Source organism: Artibeus jamaicensis, unplaced genomic scaffold (genome assembly GCF_021234435.1).
Source record: "Artibeus jamaicensis isolate MK-2021 breed Jamaican fruit bat unplaced genomic scaffold, CSHL_Jam_final contig_558, whole genome shotgun sequence".
Taxonomy (NCBI): Eukaryota; Metazoa; Chordata; class Mammalia; order Chiroptera; family Phyllostomidae; genus Artibeus; species Artibeus jamaicensis.
The window spans coordinates 1194121-1221257 of record NW_026521886.1 but is presented as its reverse complement, the minus strand read 5'-3'; the positions used below and the strand labels follow the sequence as shown (position 1 = coordinate 1221257).

General features: G+C 37.5%; 1 protein-coding gene across 2 annotated transcripts in view; it reads right to left on the bottom strand.

Annotated features, from left to right (window-relative positions):
• Positions 1 to 26821, bottom strand: part of TBC1D23 (TBC1 domain family member 23) — a 67831-nt gene extending 41010 nt beyond the window's left edge. The window contains exons 1-3 of one of the 2 annotated variants that reach the window (XM_037160844.2): positions 26580 to 26821; positions 1486 to 1597; positions 92 to 197 (exon numbers count right to left, since the gene is read on the bottom strand). In XM_037160844.2, coding sequence (XP_037016739.2) covers positions 92 to 197; positions 1486 to 1597; positions 26580 to 26632 — 271 coding nt within the window. In that variant the 5' untranslated portion in view covers positions 26633 to 26821. The remainder of the gene's footprint in view (positions 1 to 91; positions 198 to 1485; positions 1598 to 26579) is intronic. The other variant, XM_053670283.1, reaches the window with a different exon arrangement.
• Between the last annotated feature and the right edge of the window lie 316 nt (positions 26822 to 27137).

Below are 27137 nucleotides of genomic sequence, written 5' to 3'. Positions count from 1 at the left end.
AACAAGATAATTCAACTGAAGAGTGATTCCTGCACCCCAAATTTATTATTTCAAAATTTTTTTACTGTTTGAAAACAATTATTAAACTTACCAATAAACTCTAGACAATCTTTGTGAATAGTGTTCTGTTCTGGTAGGTCTAACATACCATCCCATGATGCCAAACTATCACCTTTCCCTGAAACGTTTAGAGCGATCTAGAAGAAAAAATTTTAAAGTGAGTAGCTCTGTATGTTATTTATCTCCTTGGAAAGATGCTGAACCAATGGAAAGGCCTGAATTTTAGAATAATAATGCATACTTCAAAGATTACAAAGTAATATACTGAGCTCTTAGTCATATCACAATGAAACAGCACAATCATTTTAAATCCTCCTAAATTAAACTGTACTATTCTCTGTCAATACAGCGAATAGAAGAAATGACGCAAAATAGTTACATGATTTCATATATAAATTTATTATAAATAAACATCACCAATACTACGTAGGATGAATATTTATGTCAGCCTCCATATGTATGTGTTGAAATCCTAAGCCCCAACGTGACGGTATTAGGAGGTGGGGCCTTTGCAAGGTGATTACATCATGAGAGTGGAGCCCTAATAAATGGAATTAATGCCCTTATTAAAAAGACCCCAGAGAGCTCCCTTTCCCTTCCCTCATGTGAGGACATACTAAGGAATTACTATTTGTTCAAATTTAATGGTATTATGGTTATTTTAAAAGTCTTTTACCTTTTAGACTTTCATATTAAAAGTATTTTAGTATAACACCAAGGATTTGCTTTAAAATAATCCAGTGGGTTAGTTAATCCAGTGTGAGGAGAAAAGGATTGGGATACTAATCAAACATGACTGGCCACGTGTTGATTAACTAGTTAAAGCTAAGTGATGGCGTTCATTATACAAGTGTCTCGACTTTTGTGTTTTACATTTCTGTAACAAAACGTTCAGAATGCTATGTACAGTTATAATTCCATTTCTTTTACATATATATGTGCAAAGAATAGAAAAATAAAAAGATATACACCAGGACATTATTATGTGTTTTACCTACAGATGGTCAAGAACAGATGATATTTAGCTTATCCTTTGCATATACATGTTTTAACAAAAATAAGTATTTCTATTAAAATCATAACAAAATATTAATTTAAAATAAAAATGATAATATTCATGCACTGGAGAATAAAGAAGAAAAAAGTAAAGTTTCCTGTAATTCCAACACCCAGAGACCAAATTCCTTTCCCCCATTTCTAAATAAACATAATTTCTAATGGCCATAAAAAATTGCCTTTCAAAACCTAAATTACTGAATACACTGAACATTACAGAAACATTTTAAGTTGCTCCGTTTGAACAATTTTCTACATGCAGCATGCCCATAGGCTAATAAAGTCTTCCGCAACTAAGACAAATGATAACAAACATTTTCAAATATTATTCTTAACTGATCACATTTTATTTATTGAGTTTCTAGTTACCTTCCAAACTTTGGCCCTCAGATCAGTAGGCAGTGGTCTCCCTTGAATTATATTTCTCAAAGTTTCAAGATCACAACCTCCTGCTTCCAGAGCTTCTTCAAGATCCTTTTCCCTAAAAAAAAAAAAAAAAAAAAGTCCTACTTATTAAGAGAAATTTTAATTCTTATTTTTTCTTATTCCAGAGTCATTTATAAGCATAGCTTGTTAAATGCTGTGTCCAAGATAAAAAAACATTCTCAGCAGCCAAAATGCAATGCCAAGACAAACACAGCATTTTGGTTTTTTGGAAGAAAATTCCAAGTTTCATACAATCAGTTTACTCAATTTGTACTTAATTTAACAAGCTTAGTTATCTGTTTTCTAAGATTAAAGAAATTTAAAAAGACAACAAAGGGCAAGCTGGCTGACAGTATTAATAAGTCACAGCGATAGCAGTATTCATGGTGGTAGTGATGGCTAACATTTAATACAACACTAGCCGTGCGCCAGGCAGTCTTCTAAACATTCACATTTGTTTTTTTTAATTTTGTTTTGTTTTTTTAATTTCTTACAACCACCCTCTGAAGAAAGTTACATCACTGGCCCCAGTTTAATGCTGTAAAAAATTGCTGCAAGAGTGGATGAAGTGTTTGTGATCACATGTCTAGTAAGTAGTGGAGCCAGGATTCAAATTTTAACAGAATTTATGCTCTTAATATTATGCTAGATAGTGGCAAGGAGAAACAAAGTTCAGTTAGGAATTCAAAGCACTGCATTATGAGAAGGCATATTTAGTACATAACTATACTGCTCTATGCCTAGAGCAGTGCCCAGCTTATAGTAAATATTCAATAAATGTTAGAGGAAAAACAAAGGTTCTAATGGCACCACTGTATAATATATTAAAGTAAAATAATACTACATCAAGTAAATTATCAAGTAAATCAACATGCAGTCATATTCAGTCTACTATGTTTAGGTGAAAAGTACAAAGGAGATTTTAGTCTGTATACAGTTAAAATAATTTTAAAACTTTCACAACAATATAAATTGTTTCTTGACCAGGAAATAACCACTTAAAATAACTAATTTCTTCAGAATTCTCTAAAGATGAAATTTCAGTCATTATTTAGAATTTTAGTAAATAATACACAAGAAGTCTTTCCAAATAAAAATCCGTAACTCAGCAAGAGAATTTCTAAAATTCCTTGAGGCAGCCTGAAAGGCAGAGCATGCCACTAGAAACAGGATGGTCATTTTTGTCATTTTGAGAAAAATTAATTATTCCCATTCCACATTTTCTCAATAAGGTAATGTAAATGTCTCCTATTGATAGTATCCCAAAAATATCAGTTCAAATGTATAAATTTCCTAAAGTGTTACCCTCTTAAGGTAAAAGAATTAAATGAAAACATAATCACTTGGGATCATATTAAATAGAAAAGCTGTGATCAAACTCAAAAGGTTTCTTAACAAAGGTATTATAAATTCATATGAACAAAAAGAAAACTAGTAACCACACAAGGAATATTTTGCTCTTTTGCTATATGGCTACCACAAGTGTTGGACAGGAAAGTGAGGGAAAGAGATATCAAGTCTACTGCTGGCAAACACCTCAAGCCTGTAGTTAAAGTTGATAAAGACTGAGGTTTACCTATTTATCCTATTCTGACCAAAGTCTACAAGACAGCCTGTTAGAATCTGAAGTATTATCTGTAATCATGAAACAAAGAAAATTTAAAAGAATCTTTGATAATACTGTATTTTTAAACAATTAAATGTGTAACTAAACTAAAAACACCATTTAATGAGATGTAATACTTTTACCAAATAAATGAAGAACTAGAATTTTTCCACTTTTCAGTGCAAAACCCTGGGTTTCTTTTTGAAGTAACTTTGCCAAATCCCCTACTATTCCAGACAATAGAGTTATTGGTATATGGGGGTAAAATGCTTAAACCTCAACATACTTCATTTTTAAGATTTTATTCATTTATCTTTAGAGGGGAAGGGAAGGAGAGCAGGAGAGAAATATCTATGTGTGGTTGCCTCTTGTGTGTCCCCTGCTGGGAACTGGCCTGCAACCCAGGGATGTGTCCTGACTGGGAATTGAACTGTAATTCCTTAGTTCGCTTAGTTCGCAGGCCCGCACTCAATCCACTGAACTACGCCAGCCAGGGCAACCTCAACATACTTTTTAAGTCATAAAAATGTACAAGCACATCTCTGTTGATACAGCCACTGTTGGATTCTTGGATGCTGCCCCCAAGGAACCACAAACATAGCCCCCAGCAGGACAATCATGAGCAAGAAAGCAGAAATGCTCCACCTTCAGTAGTAAAAGGCACTTCTGACAAAATAAATAATTAAAAGTAATGTTATCTTCTGAGCAAGGTGTTCAAAGGTTCAGTTATCAGAACTTCAATATTATAAAGGTGCTTATAAAAGTAATAAAAGAGCTAAAGATGAGTAAAGTTAAATAATTCATAAAAAGGTCAAGTTCATATCAAGAGACAGAACTCTATGGCACTGAGCTCTCTTAGAATTTTCCTTCTACTTTTGAACTAGGAATACCTAACATTGAAAAGAAAAACACAAGCCTGGTGGGTATGATTGTGCAGCTTTTAAGTCTTTGATTTTGGCAGCTTGTTGCTGACCTTACAAGCTAAAGGTTGATAGAAGTATACAGGACATTCAGACAGGTATTAAAATACCAAAGTACAGGCCTTGTCCATTTACCCTAGTAAGTATAAAAAATAAGTAACTGTCTCTTTTACGCAGAAGGTTCAAGACAGAGCATATCCAAAGTTTTAGGATTTATAGAAAAGCAGAAATGCATCTCTTCCTGGTTCTGTGTCTTTCAAACTGTAATATGTTAGTATAATGCTGTAAGTTACTGTTGATCTATAAATGACATTTTCAAAACCTAAATAGAGGACTTCTGCCAAGATGGAGGCGTAGGTGGAAACACCTTGTATCCTTGCACAACCAAATCTAAAAACAACAAAGTTTTACCAACAATAAACGCAACCGAACCACACAGAAAATCGACAATATGGAGTCCGAAAACAACAAAATGCTCAGCTAAACCAGTAACAGGGGCGAAGCCAGCAGCAGAGCCGGTCGGGCAAAAAACTATCTCCCAACCCGGGAAACGTGAAAGGAGCAGAGGGCATGGATCCCAGGTGCAGGCTAGCTACAGGCGGACACAGGGAAGAGGCACAGCTGTCTGTCTGCGGTCGGTCAAGCATTTGCGTGCAGATAAACCAGTGAATAGACGAGCATTTGAAACCACATGGTGCAGGGCGGCGGGCTTGCACATTTCCGCTCAGATAAACAGGCAGGGGCAATCGGTCGGACGAACTGGGCGAGCAGAGAGGACCACCATTGCTCCCTCTCTGACCCCACCCCCACATACAGAGGCGCAAAGCAGCGACTTGGGTGGCCCCGCCCTGGTAAACAACTAAGGCTCCCCTCCTCATACATAACAGACACAAACAGATAAAAATATGGCTCAAGAACAACTCAGAGCCCCAGAGCCGATAAATCTAAGTGATGAAGAAATAGCAAAATTTTCAGATGCACAGTTCAAAACACTGGTGATCAGGATGCTCACAGAACTGGTTGATTTTAGTCACAAATTAGAGGAACATATGAAGGCTAAACTAATTGAAATGAATGGTAATGCACAGGAAACCAACAGTAATGGAAAGGAAACTGGGACTCAAATCAAGGGAGTAGACGAGAAGGAAGGAAAAAATGACCAAACAGAAAAGAATGAAGAAATAAGAATTCAAAAAAATGAAGAGAGACTTAGGAACCTCCAGGACATCTTTAAACGCTCCAACATCCAAATTATAGGGGTACCAGAAGGGGGAAAGGAACAGCCACCAGTGGAAAACTTATTTGAACAAATAATAAAGGAGAATTTCCCCAATCTGGCAAAGGAAATAGACTTCCAGGAAATCCAGGAAGCTCAGAGAGTCCCAAAGAAGTTGGACCCAAGAAGGAACACACCAAGGCACATCATCATTACATTAGTCAAGATTAAAATGAAGGAGAGAATCCTAGAAGCAGCAAGAGCTAAGGGGACTGTCACCTACAAAGGAGTTCCCATCAGACTGTCAGCAGATTTCTCAAGAGACCTTACAGGCAAGAAGGGGCTGGAAAGAACTATTCCAAGTCATGAAAACCAAAGACCTACAACCAAGATTGCTCTATCCAGCAAAGTTTTCATTTAGAATTGGAAGGGCAGATAAAGTGCTTCTCAAATAAGACCAAATTCAAGGAGTTCATCATCACCAAGCCCTTATTATATGAAATGTTAAAGGGACTTACCTAAGAAAAAGAAGATAAAAAAGATGAACAGTGAAAGGACAGCAAACTCACAGTTATTAACAACCACACCTAAAACAAAAGCAAATTAAGAGGACAGCTAGATCAGGAGTGAACCATAGAAATGAAGATCACATGGAGGGTTAGCAATAGGGGAGTGGGAGGAGGAGAAGGGGGGAGAAGGTACAGAAAATAAGTAGCACAGACAGTAGGTAGAAAATAGACAGGGGGGAGGGTAAGAATAGTAGGGGAAATACAGAATCTAAAGAACTTGAGACACGTGTTCATGAACTAAAGGGGGGAATGGTGGGGGAGGGGTGTGCAGGGTGGAGGGGAACGGAGGGGGGGAAATAGAACAAATGTAATGGCATAATCAATAAAAAAAAAAAGGAAGAAAAAAACACCCTAAATAAAACATAGCAGAATCTCTCCTCATCTAATGTCCTATGGCAAAATCACCTAATCTAAGCATTGCTGCTTTAGAACCACAGCAAGGCAAACATTATGTGTAAATTTACATGAAATTAGTTACTGTTTATATTCAAGCTAGCAAATGAATTAGATTTTTATTCCTCAACCAAATGTTGAGTGAATTCTAGTATATGGAAACATCAGCACAGTGAAAATTGGGGAAGGGTGACCAAGGAGGATAGGGGTTAGGATAGGGAAAGGACATGGATTTTACTACAAAAGTAAAACATGCATTTGCAAATGCTTCTAAGATTAACAAATTCAATTTGAAATTTCATATTTTATTTTTTCTTTATTTAATTTAATTGTTCAAGTAGTTTTGTCTTTTACTCTGAAACTCTATAATTATTTTATAAATAAGCCATACATTGAGTCATATTTAAAACTATAATTTTAACAGTAACTAGATTATATATTTTATGTTCCTAAAACCTAAAAAGTTAGAGTAAAACCTGCTAGTAGGAAAAAATAATGATGTATTACACTTTTTTCTAAATTGTTTCCCCCAACCATATTCTTAAAAACCTCTTTTCCCCATAATTTTAAAATTTATGAAAACTTTAATTGTATACACTACAAATAGGAGATTAAAAATAGGACAGTTCAGTTACTAAATTTTTTTCATATACATATTTCTGCACTTAGAACTTATCCATTATCAGCCTTCTCTATTCCTCCCCATCTTGTTGCCAGCCCCTGGCAACCACTGATTTATTTTCTGTCATTACATATTTATCTATGCTGGGCGTTTTATACAGGTGATCATAAATATTTGGTCTTTGTCTCTGGTTTCTCCCACTGAGGATGTTTTCAAGCCCTGGCCAGTATGCCTTAGTTGGTTACGCATAATCCTGCAAACTGAAAGGTCATGGGTTTGGTTCAAGGTCAGGGCACATGTCTAAGTTGCAGGTTTGGTGCTCAGTCAGATGAGTACAAGAGGCAACCAGATGACCAATGTTTCTCTCTTGCATCAATATTTCTTTCCCTCTCTTTCTCCCATCTTTTCCCCTCTAAATAAATAGATACATACATACATACATATTTTTTAAATGTTTTCGAGGTCTATCTATTTTCTGCCATGTCTCAATACACACTTTTTTATTGCCAAATAATATTCCATTGTTTGTATACATTTTATTTATATATTTATCAGTTAATAAACATTTGAGCTCCTTCAACTATAGCTATCAGGAGTGTCTCTTAATTTTGAACACAAACATCAATAGTTCAACTGATTAAGTGTATATAAATTATATTACTTGTTCATTAATTGTTTATTCTTCCTAAGAAGGTCTGGAAGAATTTAAAAATCAAAGCTATTAAAACCCCATACCTAGACTTCCGGCCAAGATGAAGGTGTAAGTAGAAACCCTTTGCCTCCTCACACAACCAAAAGAAGGACGATGACAAATTTAAAAACAAAAATAACGAGAACTGCCAGAAAATCGAACTGTATGGAAGTCCGACAACCAAGTAATTAAAGAAGAAACCTTTCACCCAGACCTGCAGGAGCGGAGGAGACAGGCAGCTGAGGCAGAGAGGATCTGAGGCAAGGTGGCAGCAGGAGGACCGGGATGGGTGAGGAAGCGGCTGGTGGACTAGACAGTCCCACATCTTTGTGTAGATACACAGGGAGGAACAACTGGGGAGTGAAACAGACGATGCAGCTCAGGGTTCCATCCTGGGGAAACGAGGCCTCAAAACCTCTGGCTGTAAAAATCTGTGGGGTTGTAGTGGTGGGTGAAACTACCAGCTTCATAAGAGAGTCCGCTGAAGAGACCCAGGGGGTCCTGCACCCAGGTATTAGTACCAGAAGGGGCCAATTTGTTTGAGGCAACAGGGGAAGTAACTAAAAGCCCGCCGATAGCTGAGCAAGCAGATTTTTTCCTCACAGACCCTTCCCCCACATACAGCACCACAACGCAGAGAGTGGGTTGCCTCACCCTGGAGAATACCTAAGACTCCACCACTTATTACATAACAGGAATGCCGAAACAAAGAAATATGGCTCAAATGAAAGAACAGAGAAAGCACCAAAAATAGAACTAAGCAACAAGGAGATAGCCAACCCACCAGATGCAGAGTTCAAAATACTGGTAATCAATATGCACACAAAAATGGTTGAGTATGATCACGAAATAGAGGAAAAAGTGAAGGCTATGAAAGACGAAATAAAGGAAAATGTTCAAGGAACCAACAATGAAGAGAAGGGAACCCAGACTAAAATCAACAATTTGGAGCAGAAGGAAGATATAAACATTTAACCAGAACAGAATGAAAAAACAAGAGGCTGAGGAACCTCTGTGAAATGTTCCAACATCTAAATCATAGGGATGCCAGAAGGAGAAAAGGAAGAACAAGAAATGGAACACTTATCTGAAAAAGTAATGAAGGGGAACTTTCCCCAACTTGATGAAGGAGACAGACTTCTAGGAAGTCCAGAAAGCTCAGAGAGTCCCAAAGTAGTGGGACCCAAGGAAGTACACAGCAAGGCACATCATAATTATATTACCCAAGATTAAAGAGATGGAGAGAATCTTAAAAGCAGCAAGAAGAAAAAGGAAAGATACTTACAAAGGAGTTCCCATAAGGCTATCAGCTAATTTCTCCAAAGAAACCTTGCAGGCAAGAAGGGGCTGGAAAGAAGTATTCCAAGTCATGAAAGGCAAGGATCTACATCCAAGATGACTCTATCCAGTAAAGCTACCATTTAGAATGGAAGGGCAGATAAAGTGCTTCCCAGATAAGGCAAGTTAAAGGACTTCATCATCACCAAGTTCTTATTATATGAAATATAAAGGGATTTATCTAAGAAAAAGAAGATGATCAAAACTATGAACAGTAAAATGACAACAAACACAACTACCAACTACTGAACCTAAAAACAAAAATGAACAAAAAAAGCAAATAAACAACTCGAACAGGAACAGAATCACAAAAATAGAGGTATCACTTGGAGGGTTTACCAGTGAGGAGTGTGTAGGGGGAGAATAGAGGGAAAAGGTACACAGAGTAAGAAGCATAAGTGGTAGGTACAAAACAGAGAGGGGAAGGTTAAGAATAGCATAGGAAATTCAATAGCCAAAGAACTTATATGTATGACCCATGGACATGAACTAACGTAGGGGAATGTTGGTGGGAGGGGGAGTGCGGGGTGGAGGGGAATAAAAAGGAAGAAAAAAAAATAAGACAACTGTAATAGTATAATCGATTAAAAAAAACCCACACCATACCCATTATAAAAAAAAACAGAAAATGAGTATTAGCAAATGATGTGAACAAATTGGAACCCTGTGCACTGTTGGTAGGAATGTAAAATGGTGTAGCCACTATGGAAAGCAGTAAAGCTATTCTTCAGGAAATTAAAACATAGAATTACCATATGACCCAGCAATTCAACTTCTAGGCATACACCTAAAAGAAGTCAAAGCAGAAATTCAAACAAGTATTTGTACACCCATGTGCACAGCAGCATTATTCAATAGCCAAAGGTAGAAGCCATTTAAATATACTTCGACATATAAACAAAATGGAGCATATACACATAGAACAGAATATTATTCATCCTTAGAAAGGAAGAAATTTCCAACATATTTATAACAGGGATGAAGCTTGGGGAAATTACACTAAGTAAAATAAAGCATTCATGAAATGAGAAATACTATATAATTCCACGTATATGAGGTACCTAGAAAAGTCAAATTCAGAGACAGAAAGTAGAACAGTGGTTGCCAGGGACTGGAGGCAGGAGGACAGAGGGATGAGCAGTTGGTAGTATTTAATGCATACAGAGTTTCAGTTTTATAAAATAAGAAGAGTTCCGAAGACTGGTTGCACAACAATGGGATTATACTTTGGACTACTGTACAGATAAAATGATTAAAGTAAGTTTTATATGTACTCCACAATTAAAAAAAAACTTCATTCAATATATCATAAATGTTCAAGAATTTAGGCTTTAAAGTCAGGTCTGAGATTCATTACTGGCCCAACCCAATAGCCATATGACCTTAAGCAAGTAACACAAATAGAAACACAATGTCTACCTTATGTGGTTGGTTGATGCTCAAATAAATTTCTGAACACAAATCACAAGTACAATACTTCAATAAGCAGAAGCAAAGAATACCACCACCTCTCATTATTGCTGGACAATACTAATTTTTTAAAAATGATCCGTTCCTTATTGTAACACAATCATTTTAGAGAATTTGACCAGTGTATTAAAAAAATTTAAAAACCAGTCACAATTTCACTACCATGAGATAATCACTGTTCACATTCAGTAAATTACTTTTTCAATTCTTCATATATGTGTTTGTATAAATGTGTGTATGTGTACAGAGATACAAAACAAAACTGGGTTATACTAAATATATCATTTTACACCCTGAAAGACCCACTTATTCATATTGTTCAAATATATTATGAACATTTCACTGAATCACTCAATATTTTTAAAAAATCAGCTTTTAATGGCTAAGTAATTGATTTGGTCATTCCTCTACTAATTGGTATTCAGGTACTTTCCAAATTTCCCTTGCATTAATCTTTCTCACTTATCCTTAGCACAAATTCCCTAAAAAATTATTCAATGTTCAATGTATTTTAATATTAAAACTTAAGTAATGCAGGCATAAAATACTTAGAATTATGGTGGTAGCTATTAGAACAAAAACCAAAATTGTGTTCTAGAAACAAAACAAAACAACAACAACAAAACAAAAACAAAGCAAATTGTGGAAGGTGGTTACTTCTGAAAAATGAGATGGCAATGAGACTTTCACTTCTCACACAACCTCAGTCAGTATAACATGAGTAAATTTATAACATGTACTATATTTGTATGTACTGCTTGAATATTTAAAAATTATTTATGAATGCCTTTTTAACAGTTATACCCTTTCACCCAACAATAGTTGAGAATGAGTAAAATGATTTAGCTACAAGCATGTTCAAAGCAGTGGTTAGTTAGTAGAACTATGATGGCTAATATCGAAAAGACATAATAACAAGTATTGTGTTTAATATGGAGAAATTGGAACCCTGCTCATATGTTGTAGACTGCTCTGCCTGGTTCTAGGAATTGTATCTCGACCCCTTGTGGCTAAAGGCGAGGATGACCTCTGGAATGTGAGTGGCAGGAGACAAAGCTTGTTTCCGGTAGCAAATGCTGCCTCAGTTTCCTCTCCCTGCCCCCAAAGCTTGGTCGGGGCTGCAACAAAGAGAGAGCAATGGACTCTCACCCCCCCAGCTTTCACAAAGCCCGAGTTCCCATGTTCTCTGGGAGAAGCGCAGCTCTTTGCCTTGTTAGAGCGTGTCCTGGGGAAAAATCTGGCATCACAAAGACTTCCTGATAAACCTGTGAAATCTGCTCTGCTAAGAGTGCTTTCATTTATATGTTAAGGGTCTGAGGAGGAAACCCTAAAAGTTTCTGCAACCCCCTTTCCAGACAGGCACTGACTCAGACTAAGCCCTCAGATTTCTTTGAAATGTTATCTACTGTTTGATCCTTGCCGCCCTGTATTCCTGTGTATTACAACCCAATAAAAGGCCCTGGAGGAGGGGGCTCAAGGCCTTTTTCCCCTGAGAAATTGGCTACTGCCCACGGCCTCTTTCCTCTGGGAAAATGGCCACTTCTCCTCCCTAAGCAGATCACATCATGTCTCAGTCATGTCTCAGCACACGGGAGGACTTGTGAGGAAAGTCACCCCCACACTCATAGGAATGTTAAGTGGTGCAGCCATTTTGGAAATTGGTTTGACAGATCCTCAAAATGTTAAAAGTTATAGTATAACCTAGCAATTCTATTCCTAGGTAGATACTCCCCAAAACTCAAAATATATAGCCACACAAAACTATTATGAACCACGATAATTGCACTTCACACCCATTAAGATGGCTAGCATCAAAAACATATGGCAAGGATGTGGAGTAATTAGAATCCTTGTGCTTTGCTGGGAGTGTAAAATGATGCAGCTACTGTGGATAAGTTAGGCAGTTCCTTAAAAAGTTAAAAACAGAATTATCATATAATCTAGCAATTCCACTTCTGGATATATACCCAAAGAAACTTACAGCAGGGGCTCAAATAGTTATTTGTACATCCATGTTCACAGCAGCACTATTCGTACTAGCCAAAAACAACCCAAATATCCATCAATGGCTAGACGGATAAACAAGATGTGGTATATACATACAATGGAATATTAATCAGCCTTCAAGAGGAAGGAAATTCTGACACATGCTATATAACATAGATGAACTCTGAAGACAAATGTTAAATGAAATAATAAACCAGTCACCAAAGGGCAAATACTGTATGATTCCCCTTATATAAGGTACCAAAAATAGGCAAATGCTTAGGGACACAAAATAGAATAGAGGACACTGGAGGCTAGCGGTAGAGGGAATGGGAATTTATTGTGCATTAGGTATAGTTTCTGTTTGAGATGATGACAAACTCTGGAAATGGATAGTGGTGATGGTTGAACAATATTGAGCGAACTTTATTTTCACTGAACTGTACAGACTAAAATGGTAAATTTTGTATTATACAATGTTACCACATTAAAAAGACAATTAACAAAAAAATCCGTATATGAATTTTTACAACAGTTTAATTCATGAGAGCCAAAAAGTAGAAACAATCCAAATGTCTGTCACCTCTAATGAATGGATAAGTAAAACGTGATACATTCATACAGTAGAATATCACTCAGTAATAAAAAGAATCAAGTGTTGATGCATGAGATACATGGATAAATCTTAGAAACATGATATGAAGTGAAAGAAACCAGACACAGAGACCATATATTGTATGATTCCATTCAATGAAATGTCCAAAACAGGCAAATGCATAGACAAGAAAGCAGATCAGTAGTTGCTAGGGATCTGGGGTGACAGGGCGGGTGAGAGTGACTGCTAATGGGTATGGAATTTCTTTTTTGGGATAATGAAAATATCCTAAACTTGAATAATGATTATGACTGCCCAATTCTGTAAAATACTAAAACCTAAAACCACTGAACTATACACTTCATTTTTTTTTTTTTTAAGATTTTACTTGACCTGGCCCACAACCCAGGCATATGCCCTGGCTAGTAATCAGCTGGTGACCCTTTGGTTCTCAGGCCAGCACTCAATCCACTGAGACACACTAGCCAGGGCAAATTACATACTTTAAATGAGTGAATTTTATGATACGAGAATTATGTCTTCACTTAAAAACACTACCCAAAAAAGTAACTCTTCAGAAGTTGTTTAGGAGCTCTTTAATTTAGGACTTCAAGAGGAAGCTACTGTGTCAAACCCTCACTTCAAATTTCACTGAAGTGAGTACATCACTGTGAAGGGTCCAAATGTCTCTTTAATTCCTCAAATTGATTAGCAGTACATGTTAACAACTATAGTGGAAAAGAGCCACGGCAGCTCAATAGCAAAAGTGCCAAGGAATTAAGGATGTAAAAGGTTTTTAGAGGCAAAGTATTATTAATGCAAAACAGTATGAAATCTGAAATAAAAAAACGTGACATCAGAAGACTCCACACTTAACTGCTAGTTGTGTGACCTAGGATACAAATTCAGTTTCTTCACCTATAAAATGGAGCTAGTACGAGATACCACCTAATCAAAAGAGGTGGACATTATTCACACAGAATATGAATTATCTTGTCCTACCAAAATATCCCCGAGTCCTCCTTCCATTCCATCATAATGCCTACAGCTTGCCTGAATCTGTCCTTTTCAACTTTCTCTTTCAGGATAGTCTCCATGCAGGACTCCCATAGGCATTGAGTCTGCACTTGGAAAGGAGAGCAGTGTCAGAAGGTGAGTTACTGTTCACATGAACTGTATTTGGGTACATGCAACACAAACCCTGAGACATAAAAAACAACAAAATGTGGAAAAAACTACAATTAGAGGATAAGAGAAAATATGTGTAGGAATGCTGAGTCACTTCATTTAGTCAAGAATAAATCTTTAAGGACAAAATAAATACTTAGTATGTAAAAAAAAAAAGAAATAATAAGATAGCCCTACAATTAAGCAGTTGGCATTAATTCCAGCAATGTATGGTCTATAAAACTTATCATAGCCTATTCCAACTTCAGAACAGCACAGCACTCACACCTCACAATACTGAGATAAATTTCTAAAACACTTAAGACAGGATGTTTTCTGGATTGGAAAGAAAAATTTTTTTTAATTCATGGAGCTTCTCAGTCTATCAAGTAAGCTAAGCCAAATCACCCGGTTTTTGAAAATTTTTAAATCCAATCCTTTTCTATAATTGTAAAAAAAATTGAAAGATTGTAACAGTTCAAAAAGATTACTTGGGGACCTAGACTATATGTAATCACTTAAACTGAAATGCAGAATACAGAGAAATTGTAAAGAAAACCCAATTGCCAAATTTTAAAAAATTGATTTTGTGTCTTAAAATGCCCAGGTGTAAGCTATATTATTGTTTGAGTTAATTAAAAATACAAAAACTGAATTACTGGGGAACCAATAAAAGCTCAAAGGCTCCTATCCAAACATCTTAAACATGTCATCCTACCGCATAGGATATTGTTTAAACTTCTGAGTCTGCTGGCATATTAAACAGAGCCAAGTGATAAAACGAACTCTGAAATTTTCTCTTAAAGTATTTCTAGTATTCAAAAATATAAAGAACAGTATGGCCTGTGATTATTATTCTTTTTTCCTCAAATATTTCCACATGTGCTTATTCAAAAGTTCCTATATATAACCTATTTCCTTTAAAAAAGTCATCTTTCTCTTTCCCTTTACAGTTCAACTCCCTAAATATAGTGGTCTCCACTCATCTCCACTTACTTTCTCCTCATTAACTAAAACTCTACATTGCTCTACTAAAACTTCTCCAAGAAGTCGTTAGTCATCTTTTTCAGTCCTTGTCCTCCTTACATACTCTCCAACATTAGCCTCTCCTTAAAACACTCCTTCAGTTTTCAGTAATTCTCCTGGATCTCTCTCTAACCCATGCTCTGAATTCTTTCCTTAACTGACTAAAGTATTCTTTCATTCAAAACCTTCAACAAATATGCACTGAGCACCTACTACATGCTAGCCACTGTGTGAGTCACTGGAGATCTAGCAGTGAAGAAAAACTCCACACTCTCGCCCCGATGGATGGGGCTCAGTTGGATGGGCGTCATTCCACAAAGCAAAAGGTTGCCAGTTTGGTCTCCAGTCTCCAGTCAGGGCAACCAATTGATGTTTCTCTCTCATATCCATGTTTCTTTCCTTCTCCTTCTCCCTCCCTTCCCCTCTCTCTAAAAACAACAAACAAACAAACAAACAAATAATCTTAAAAAAAAAGCCCATGCTCTTACAGTTTAGCTGACAATTCCAAGGTTTTAGCCCAAGTCTTATTATCTAAAACCCACTGAACAGAGAGAGATGGAAGCAGCTCTTTCTGAAGTGTGGTCTATTCATATTTGTTTAGAATGCATAAGGCACTATAAGCACAGATCAACCATGACAGGCTAGTTTGCCCATGTATATATCATACCCAGGCACAAATTTCTTTTTTTTTTTTAATTTATTTATTTTTTTGAATTGATTATGCTGTTACAGTTGTTCTATTCCCCCCTTCATTCCCCTCCACCCTGCCCCCCAACCCCACCATTACCCCCTTTGATTTATGTCCATGTGTCTCAAGTCCTTTAGGTTCTATATTTCCCATACTATTCTTGCCCCCCCCATCTATTTTCTACCTACTGTCTATGCTACTTGTTTTCTGTACCTTCTCCCCCCATCTCCTCCTCCCACTCCCCTGTTGCTAACCCTCCTTGAGATCTTCATTTCTATATTTCCACTCCTGATCTAGCTGTCCCTTTAGTTTGCTTTCGTTTTAGGTGTGGTTGTTAATTACTGTGAGTTTGTTGTCCTTTCACTGTTCATGTTTCTTTAACTTCTTTTTCTTAGATAAGTCCCTTTAACATTTCATATAATAAGGGCTTGGTGATGATGAACTCCTTGAATTTGGTCTTATCTGAGAAGCACCTTATCTGTCCTTCCGTTCTAAATGAAAGTTTTGCTGGGTAGAGCAATCTTGGTTGTAGGTCTTTAGATTTCATGACTTGGAATATTTCTTTCCAGCCCCTTCTTGCCTGTAAGGTCTCTTTTGAGAAATCTGCTGACAGCCTGATGGGGATTCCTTTGTAGGTGATTGTCCCCTTAGCTCTTGCTGCTTCCAGGATTCTTTCCTTCATTTTAATTTTGGCTAATGTAATTATGATATGCCTTGGTGTGTTTCTTCTTGAGTCCAACTTTTCTGGTACTCTCTGGGCTTCTTGGATTTCTTGGAAGTCTATTTCCTTTGCCAGATTGGGGAAATTTTCTTTTATTATTTGTTCAAATAGTTTTTCCACTGGTGGTTGTGTCTTTCCCCCTTCTGGTACCCCTATAATTCGGATATTGGAGCGTTTAAAGATGTCCTGGAGGTTCCTAAGCTTCTCCTCATTTTTCTGAATTCTTATTTCTTCATTCCTTTCTGTTTGATCATTTTTTTCTTCCTTCTGGTCCACTACATTGATTTGAGTCCCAGTTTTTTTTTCATCTCTATGGGTTTCCTGTGGAATTCCATTCATTTCCCTTAATTTAGCCTTCATATGTTTCTCTAATTTGTGGCTATAATCCACCAGATCTGTGAGGAAGCTGATGACCAGTGTTTTAAACTGTGCGTCTGAGAGTTTTGCTATTTCTTCGTCATTTAGATTTATCTCTGGGGCTTTGAGTTCTCCCTGCGACATTTTTGGTCTGTTCTGGCCCTTTAAGTGGGAGAAGCGGCGCCTTGGAGTCCCAGGTCGCTGGGTTGTGACCCTGTATGTGGGGGTGTGGTCAGGGCGGGGAAATGGCGGCGTGTCTCGCCGCCGCCGCCGCCGCCTCCCCACTGTCTCCTCTGTAGTCGCTCACCGGGTGGGTTGCTCGGTCGCTTACTAGGTCCAATCCTGGGTTTGGAACCCGTGCAGCTGGAATCGCGCGTCTGGATTCCGCGCCCGTGTCCAACGAGCCCTCCTTTGTAACTCCTCGCCCGACGCCGGTTTCGCCCCTTACCGGTCGGGCTGAAGAATTTGTTGTTAGCGGACTTCCGAAAAGTTCAGTTTTCCGTGTTCTGGTTGTGTTTTCTGATGCTAATATTTAGTTGTCCCTAAACTTGGTTGTGTGAGGAGGCACGGCACATCCACCTAAACCTCCATCTTGGCGGAAGTCCCACAAATTTCTGATCAATTATTTAAAACTCAAATATAATCAGCTAACTAGTTGTAAGCACCAGCAAATTGTGTAAAAGTGAGTAACAGTGCCAAGTTTCACATGCTGAGTTGTGGTTTCATGAATTACTTTGTGCCACCATATTTCTGATTATTTCTTCATGCCCAGGTCATGAGACAACAGCACTAAAGAATTGTCTGAACCTATTTTGCTACCACTGTTAGCACACTGGTTACAAATTACTACTACAACTTTATTACAGATTAACTTATACAGTAGAGATAGATGTAGTCCAATGACCATAATGTGAGCTGTGTAACTTATTTTTAAATAGCAATCTCAAACTATCAAAACTTCCTAACAAACAGTATGACAGCAATTCAAAAATGACCATGACTGTGTGAGAATACAATTTGATCTTTGTGAAATCTTGAAGTTATCTAGACTTTTGTCAGAACCAGACATTCCTGTTAGAGCATTTTAACAAGTTGTATATTTCAATACCAACACACAAATATATATATATCCTATTCACCAGCTTTAAAAAAATTTGTGAAACTCTGTTACAAGATCGAGTTCACAAAAGCTACCCTGGGAAAGTCCCTTTTCAAACAATGTAATCCTTTCCAGGATTTGTGTTTAACCAGGTGCCAAGTAGAGAAGGTGCTAAACCCAGTCCTTTTGGCTTGACAAGTCAAACAAACATGGTAACTACAGTATTTATGCATTGCAATTGGCAAAGCAGATGGAGATCACAGACTGTTGTTCTGTGAACTACTAAAATTAACTACAAATAGAACAGATGCTGTAAATCTTCATAGACTTATTTTTGATCCATAATCCATGTAGCTCAAATTGCACCAATGGTGCCCCTTCCTCTGCTAAGAAAAAAACTTAGTTTGCTTTACTGTATGTGTAATGTTGCCATACATTTGCTGTAAGACTTGGCTAATAAAATAGAAGACTATCTTCTCTACTAAGGAGAAGTTACCTTTAGAGAATGCTCTAAATCTTTGTTCTTTTCTATGCACATGAGTTGGCTTTCTAGCATTTTTAATGCACAAAGAAATGCATCAGGGTTCCTTCCTCTAATCAAAGCAGTAGTTTATTTGGAAACTGAAAATAGATTGTATCCTTTGCCTACCAGAAAGAACAGAATGAAAACAGCACAAGTTGACACAAAAGTACAGAAAAGTACACTGTTTCTATTACAAATTTCCACTTTATCCAAAATATAATGAGGAAGGAAATACTGCCACTATTCCTTTTCTTGAAAACATGATTTTGATAAATAAAGGAACAATTATTGCATATGAAGTGACAATACTTGGCAACAGTTGGACAATTCTTTCAGAAGTACTTAACTGATGGAAATCATAACCTGACAAAGAAGAAGATGACAGATTTTTTTAAAACTTGGATTCCAACCATCGATAATTTATTTGGTAAGAGAGGTTCTCATTTATTTTCACAGCAGTGATTAAATCTAAATGGAATCTACAAAATAAAGCTCAAGAATTTCTGGTATTCAATGATACACGTAATATGAGATAAATACATCTTCCTATGCATCATTTTTTATACTTCAAAAAAAGGGGCTAGAAACCTTTTAAAGGGGAAAACAGCCATAAAGGAAGTTACTTTAAAAACAAGCTTCTTATTTCTCCAATATCACTGAGTAAAAACAACAACAAAAAATTAATGACTTCTAGCCAAGATGGAGGTGTAGGTAAGATACACTTTGCCTCCTTGTACAACCAAAAGGACAACAAAAAATTTAAAAACAAAAACAACCAGAACTGCCAGAAAATTGAGGTGTATGGAAATTAGATAAACAAGAAGTTAAAGAAGAAATATTCATCCAGACTCATGAGAGGGGCATAGATGGGCACCCGGGGCAAACAGGAATGACCATAACGCAGCGGCATGGGTTGCCCCACCCTGAAGAATACCTAAGGCTCCACCACCTACTATATAACAGGTGTGCTGAGACCAAAAAAATATGGCCCAACGAAAGAACAGATCAAAACTTTAGAAAAAGAACAAAGTGACAAGGAGATAGGCCACCTATCAGATGCAAAGTTCAAAACACTGGGAATCAAGATGCTCAGAGAAACAGTTAAGTATGGTCATAAAATAGAGGAAAAAGTGAAGGCTATGAAAATCAAAGTAAAGGAAAATGTACAAGGAACCAACAATGAAGGGAAGGAAACCTGGACTCAAATCAACAATTTGGAGCAGAAGGAAGAAATAAACATTCGACCAGAACAGAATAAAGAAACAAGAATCTAAAACAATGAGAGGCTTAGGAACCTCTGGGGCAACTTTAAACATTACAACATCTGAATCATAGGGGTGTCAGAAGGAGAAAAGGAGGAGCAAGAAGTGGAAAACTTATATGGAAAAAATAATGAAGGATAACTTCCCCACTCTGATGAAGGAAATAGACATCCAGGAAGCCCAGAAAGTCCCAAAGAAGTTGGACCCAAGGAAGCACACAGCAAGGCACATCATAATTACATTACCCAAGATTAAAGAGAAGGAGAGATTCTTAAAAGCAGCAAGAGAAAAGGAGACAGTTACCTACAAAGGAGTTCCCATCTGACTGTCAGCTGATTTCTCAAAAGAGACCTTGCAGGCAAGAAGGGGCTAGAAAGGAGTATTCCAAGTCATGAAAGGCAAGGATCTACATCCAAGATGACTCTATCCAGCAAAGCTATCATTTAGAATGGAAGGGCAGATAAAGTGCTTCCCAGATAAGGCAAGTTAAAGGAGCTCATCATCACCAAGCCCTTATTATATGAAATGTCGAAAGGATTTATCTACGAAAATCAAAACTATGAACAGTAAAATGATAACAAACTCACAACTACCAACAACTGAACCTAAAAACAAAACAAGGACAAAAACAAACAAACTAGAACAGGAACAGAATCATGGAAATAGAGATACCACATGGAGGGTTATGGGGGGAATCATACGGGGAATAAGAAGCATAATTGGTGGGTACAAAATAGACAGGGAAAAGTTAAGAATATCATGGGAAATGGAGAAGCCAAAGAATTCATATGTACAACCCATGGACATGAACTAAGGTGGGGGAATGCTGGTTGGGGGGGGTGGAATAAAGGGGAGAAAAAAAGGGACAACTACAATAGCATAATCAATAAAATATACTTAAAAATTTACTGAGCTGCCCTGGATGGTGTGGCTCAGTGGGATGAGCATGGGCCGGCAAACCGAGGGGTCCCTAGTTCAATTCCCAGTCAGGGCACATGCTTGGGTTACAGGCAGGGACCCTGGGGGGAGGGGGGGACAGGCAGCTGCAGATTGATGTTTTTTTCCCTCTCTTTCTCCCTCCCTTCTCCTTTCTCTAAAAATAAATTAAATCTTTTAAAAAATTACTAAGTTGATTAAGTTATTAATAATATGTAATTGCTTGTATTTTTATTAAATTTTATTACTGTGCTCTCAGTATAAAGTAAATCAAAATAAGTATAATTCTATACTTGTATGTGATAGATACATATAGCCTAATACATTATATTTGTTGTCTGTTTACATATAGGTATTTATAATGTTATATAAATATATTTAGCTAAATAGTAACATATATTAGATACATATATTATCTAGATGCTATATGTAACCATAAAGTATCTTATGGTAAAATAAGTAATCTATTTAAGTAATTTTTGGCAAGGGATATGTGAACACATTATGAAAACTGAAGAGATATCAAGCTATAGTAGATGACATTCTGCATCACACTCCACCATAATATCAATCATGAAGGGTTTGTCATCTGACCACCCTAAGCCTGTCCTCTCACCTCTAACAAGGTAACAACAATAATTCATAAATTCCATTTCTCATAGAACTGTTATAAGGGCCAAATGAGATGGTATATATAAGCATTATATAGAGGATGAAGTTCTATGCAAATATATAGCATTTTCTTATGTCTTTTTGCTGAAACTATCAAATACCACCATAGCAATCGGTTTTTTAGTTATATTTTATTCATTATGTTATTACAGTTGTCCTCATTTTCCCCCTTTGCCTGTCAGCAACCAGTTTTATGCAACAACTATTTTTAAGAAAAGCATACACTATAGCATTCCCACCCTGCTATGAAATGCTATGTCAGCTTAAGGATTAGAAAAAAAATTCTTTAACCTTCATGAGAAAAAGGACAGACTTGAAAGAAATAATTTATTACTCAATATTTTCTCAGCTCAGGTCAAAACGTAAGAGTCTTAAAAACAAATATATATTAATTATCAGGAACTACCTTTTCCTTTTATCAGCTTTTCACTTACTACTCTTGCATTTCCACAAGAAACAACTGGTTCTTATGAGCCTAACATAGGGGACTAATTTGCTTTCCCTCTGTAATTCTCAGTATCTAAATAAATCACTTTGAACTGCTCCATTTTAATTTTAACTGCTCCATTTTAAAACTGTGTAATCCTATTCTCCTCTGCTAGAGAATGTAATTTCCCAAAACACCAATATTTAGATATCTTCGGAAGATAGTCACATTATTCTTTGGGTTAAAACAATGAAGAAAATTGAAGCGCCCAAGCAAGGCAGAGCAATACACAATTCTGGCTTTAACTCTATTTCAAATTTCTTCTAAAACACTAATTAGCAGCTTGAATATAACTAGTACTTAGTTAATGTATTTTGAATGAAGTATGAATGAATGCTTTGCTAAACTTTATTTTGCTTTTTGATAGATGGGGGTGGGTGGTGGCAACACTGTCTTGGATTTACACCAAGTAGAATCCAGATTTCTGCATAAGCAGCAGAAATGATTTGCCAAGTATAATTTATCAATTCTGTTCAGAAGACACCTTACTCATAATTCGGTTGTACACTGCAGTACCCTTAACTGGGTGTTCCAGAATCACCTGAGTTGCGCAATAAGATAGGGAAAGCACCTTTACTCCTGCTGTAAATATGAATAAATGTTATTAAATTATGTTATTTAATTATTATTTAGGAATTATTATTTAGGAATTATTATTTAGGAATTACCTCTCAAAACAGTAAAACCTGAATTACAATAAAAACATTAATGTACATGGTATAAATAAGTCTTCTTAATTTCTAATCTTTACCCTCTGCTTATAGTCTACAAAATCATTTGGCACTTAAGAGCCCCTATTTCAGGACAAGAAGATTCATTTCTCTTCATTTTTTGTAAGGCAATATCTAGTCTCCCCCGGATCCCAGGCTGTCAATATTCTTCAACGACAAGTTCCAACCTCTCTCATTAAATGCATTTATTTGTTTATATTATATATGAAACTGTGACTATCTACTCCTCAGGTGACATTTTAAATATCTCCTATTTCAATACTTATGAAATGAGAAGCACTGAGAGTACTATTCACAAAGTGCACAAAACTTTGAAAGAGACCCTATTATTCTCAAAAACAATTCTATTCACACCTTAAACTAACAACAGAGGCTTCCTTACAGAACTATAAGATGAGTTTAGCAATAATGACTTTAAAGTCAATGTTATACAAAAATTTTTAACTAAGCAAAACAAACTTTGAATACCAACAGTTATACGATTAATGTCTACACCAAAAAAATGTTTTTAATGATGACTTAATTTTCGGAAATTGTTTCAAGAAGAAAGCCTCAGAAAATGAGACCTAATGTTCAAGTCCAAGGCTGGTTTCTTCAATACCAAGAACAATTACCAATATTTGCACTGTAATTAATAATTTAACATTTCTTTGATTTAAAAACCTGTAGTTTATATTAATTAAATTTTGATCATTTCAAACACAGTTTTACAAGGATATCTCCATGTAACTATATGGCTGCAGTTTCTGATACACTTGGCTTTCCATAAAAAGGGAACACTATACCAGCAATTATACAGCTCACAAAAACACAGGAGTCTGAAAATTTATATGAGATCACAGCCTGATGTTACTGCACACAATTTTACAAAAGTCTGTATTCATTCATGCATACACTCAGACAATAAACATTTACTGAACCACCTGCTAGCAGCCACTGCCCTTGAGGAGTTCATTATCTAAACAGTAATCAATGATAAACCATGTAATCCAATAAATTATAGTATAATGTTAAGTGGTACAATATAACATATAATATATAATACAGAGAAATAAATCCCTCTGACAAACTCATTCTGAAATATATATTATTTAGAACCTTGCTAAGTAGAATAGGGTCCATGAACCAGCAAAACTGCCGATGCCCAGGGGCTAGTCACTCAGAAATACAGAATCTCAAGTCCTAAGCAAATCTACTACATCAGAATCTTCACTTTAACAAGATTCCCAGGTAAACCCAATGTATATTTAAATTCTGAGAAGCACTAAATCTACAACATGACTAAAAACCAGTAAATAACTAAAAGTGACATCTCATACTTTTAAGATCTTCAGGCCCCATCCTGAGTCTTTTTACAAATGTATACACGATTTCAACAAATTTAGCTACCTAGGTTCAGACTAGGAACAAAGTGGGAGATACCACTAACAACAAAGAAAACAGGAAAAACTAGTAACAAGCATTCTCAAAATGGGATCCCTAAATGGGGTCATTAATGTAGCAACAATCTACCCTATCTGCTGTAAAGGTCTCACTATATTACAGAAGTGTAACAGTAACTGATTTTCCTAAATGTTATTCCTCTAACTAAATCACAAATTCCTTGAGAAAAAAGATCTAGTTTTATTCTTATATACATACATTTGTAAAAGGGATGATCCTAAGTCTTTAAGATGAATTTAAATTGGGCAATGGGATATTACACATTTCAGAAAAATTTCTATCTGAAATAGAATGTGACAGCATTTAAAAAAAAAGAGTAAAACCTCCCTATTCTTTAACGACCCATTCACCAAGCACTCTAAAAGTAGGGGCTTTACTGAACCATTGGCTCCAAATCCTAATGTCTCTCCCGACACTACTCAGATTCACTTCTAGGAGACAGATGAGTGGAGTCAGTAGAGAAAAAGGAGAAAAATTAGAAGACAATGGAGGAAAAGCAGAAATCACAGAATGACTCAGGGTTCCGCCACTTATGACAATAAAAAGAAGAAAAATAAAAAGCCACATCAAAGATAAAGCAACCCTAGAAGAGACCAAATGCTACCTCTAACAACCAAGCATTCCACGTTCTTTGCCCCTGAGAACCAGACACATGCTCACACTCGTCTGAACAAAAACTCCTCAAAGATACCTTAACTCTAGAAATATTTCCCTCCTGGACTTCAGTCAGCATCTGATAACAGCCAGTTTGCAACACAACAATCCATTCCTCCAAAACAGCAAGCTTCATGAAGTTCTAGTCACTACTCTCCAAATAAATCCATTTTCTTGCCTGTGTCCTTGCTCATGCTATCACTCCATTCAGAGGCCCTTCCAATCCATTAATCTGACTGAATTATCCCATGTTAGTCACTAGCCACATGTGGCTATATAACATTTAAAATGTGGCTAGACCAGGTTGAGATGTAAATGTAAAATACACATTAGACTTTAAAGAATTGGTACAAAAAAGATGTAAAATTATCTATAACAATGATTGTACGTTAAAATAATATTCGGGTATGTCTGATTAAATAACATACAACATTAAAATTAATTTCACCTGTTTCTTTTTAGTTTTTAATATGGCTAGTAGAAAAATTTAAATTACATATTTGGCCCACAGTGTACTTTGCTGAACAGCACTGATCCAAATCCTATTCACTCCTCAAGGCCTAATTCAAACACTTGTGCTTCCATGAAGCTTTCCCCCAGTGACTCCAAGCGGAAGTGGTTTCTGCCCCCTGATATCTCACAACACTGTTATTCACACTCCCAAAGAACTGGATCAATTCTACCTTGTCACTGAGTGTACCTGTCAGAGACCCCCAACTCCAAAACAAGCAATCCGAGGAAAGAAACTACATCTAGGTCATCACGAACTTTCCTCCTACACCTTAGAATGTACGTGCACTAAAGCAACGCTAGATGTCAGCTAATTGAGAGCTGAATTTCTCAAGTACTACATTACCTATCCCTTCGAACGACTTCCATTTTTTTTTTGTCAGGGATTCAAGTCCATATGTACAAATATCCTGCATTATATTTATGCAGAATGCCAGCGAGCTGTATGCACATTTGATAAACAACAAAACCTGTGATTATCTAATACATATGGCTGACACATTTAGATTGACTGTAAAAATTCGACAAGCCTCTCAAGGTTGCATTTTTTTACGATGTCCCTTAAAATGTATTGTGAATATCAACTATTTCAAAAGTAGGCGCCTTTCCCAAAGATTAACAACACCGGGTGACTAAGGTCTACCAGAAAACTACGGGAGAGGCTCCCCACAACCCCGAGTATAAATCAGGTGGGCATGCAAACGCTTGGGAGCAGCAAGAGCAACGGCCCACGTCGCACCCAAAGCGGTGAGGCTTGAGCTGTAGGAAACTGGTAGGAAGGAAAAGATGACTTGTGTGAAAGAAAAGACTGGTGGAAACTGCTGGAGCTCGAAACGAGAAATAAAAACTAAGATTAAAAAGATCTATGTCGACTATGTCGAAGGGATCCTCCCGGGGTGTGTATCTCAACCTCTGACCCAGCGGGCAAAGGTCGCAAAGGTGATTTCAAGTAGTCTTTTCTTCAAATGGTATTCCAGCGCCTCAGATCCGCACCGTGAAACTTCCTCAGCAGCATCCTACTCTAACACCCACGGCCAGGGGCTCCGGCCAAACCTGGCCCTCAGCCCACCCTCTGCAGCACACTTCGGAAACCCGCGGACGAAGCGGAGGACCGCACTAAGGCCCAGCACCCTGACCACTGACACCCCTCTCCCTTGAAGTCCGTTCTTAGCCCTTGGGGCATGAGGATGGATGAGGCCACCCGGCGGGCAGAGGGGGCGGGGCAGGGCGCAGGACTCGGTAAAGAACCGGCCACCCCGTTCCACGCCAGCGCCGGCTGGTGCCTAAGACACGGGCAGGGTGGTGAGAAGGGAGAATGGAGGAGCAGCGAGAATCAGCCACAGGCTTCCACTCACCAGTGGTCGTCGCTAGACTGTGGCAGTGGCGAGACTTCTTCTCCTTCCGCCATTGCTGTTGACGTCCACGTCTCTTTGCCGAAAAGTGGACCGGGCGCCGAGACACACTCTGAGACCCAATGTCGTAAAAGGCCCTGGAAAGCTTTAGGCTGAGACGCGGAAGGAAAGAACGAGGGTGGAGGCAAGGGATGGGAGGAGCCCAACGTCGCGACGTCTAGAAAGCCTAAGGCATCTTTAGGGGTGGAGATCTGGGTGAGGCTGCTTCCCTTCCAAAACTACACGTCCCAGGATGCCGCGGGGCCCAGGCTGGGCGGGCGGGAGGAGCTTGGTGAGGTTAGAAGTTCCAGGTGGAAGCCCAGGTGAGCGTCGCTCTTTGGCGTCCAGTTAGCGTCTTCACGCCTTCTTGGCGTGGTACTTCAAAAGTCAGTATTGAGAGCCCTAACTAGGGGAGGGAGGAGAGGAGAGGCCTAATTAGCGGAGGGAGGAGAGGAGGGGGGAGGTAGGAACGTGCCACATTTCAGTAATTTCCTTCTGTGAAAGCTGGGATTGAGGAAAGTG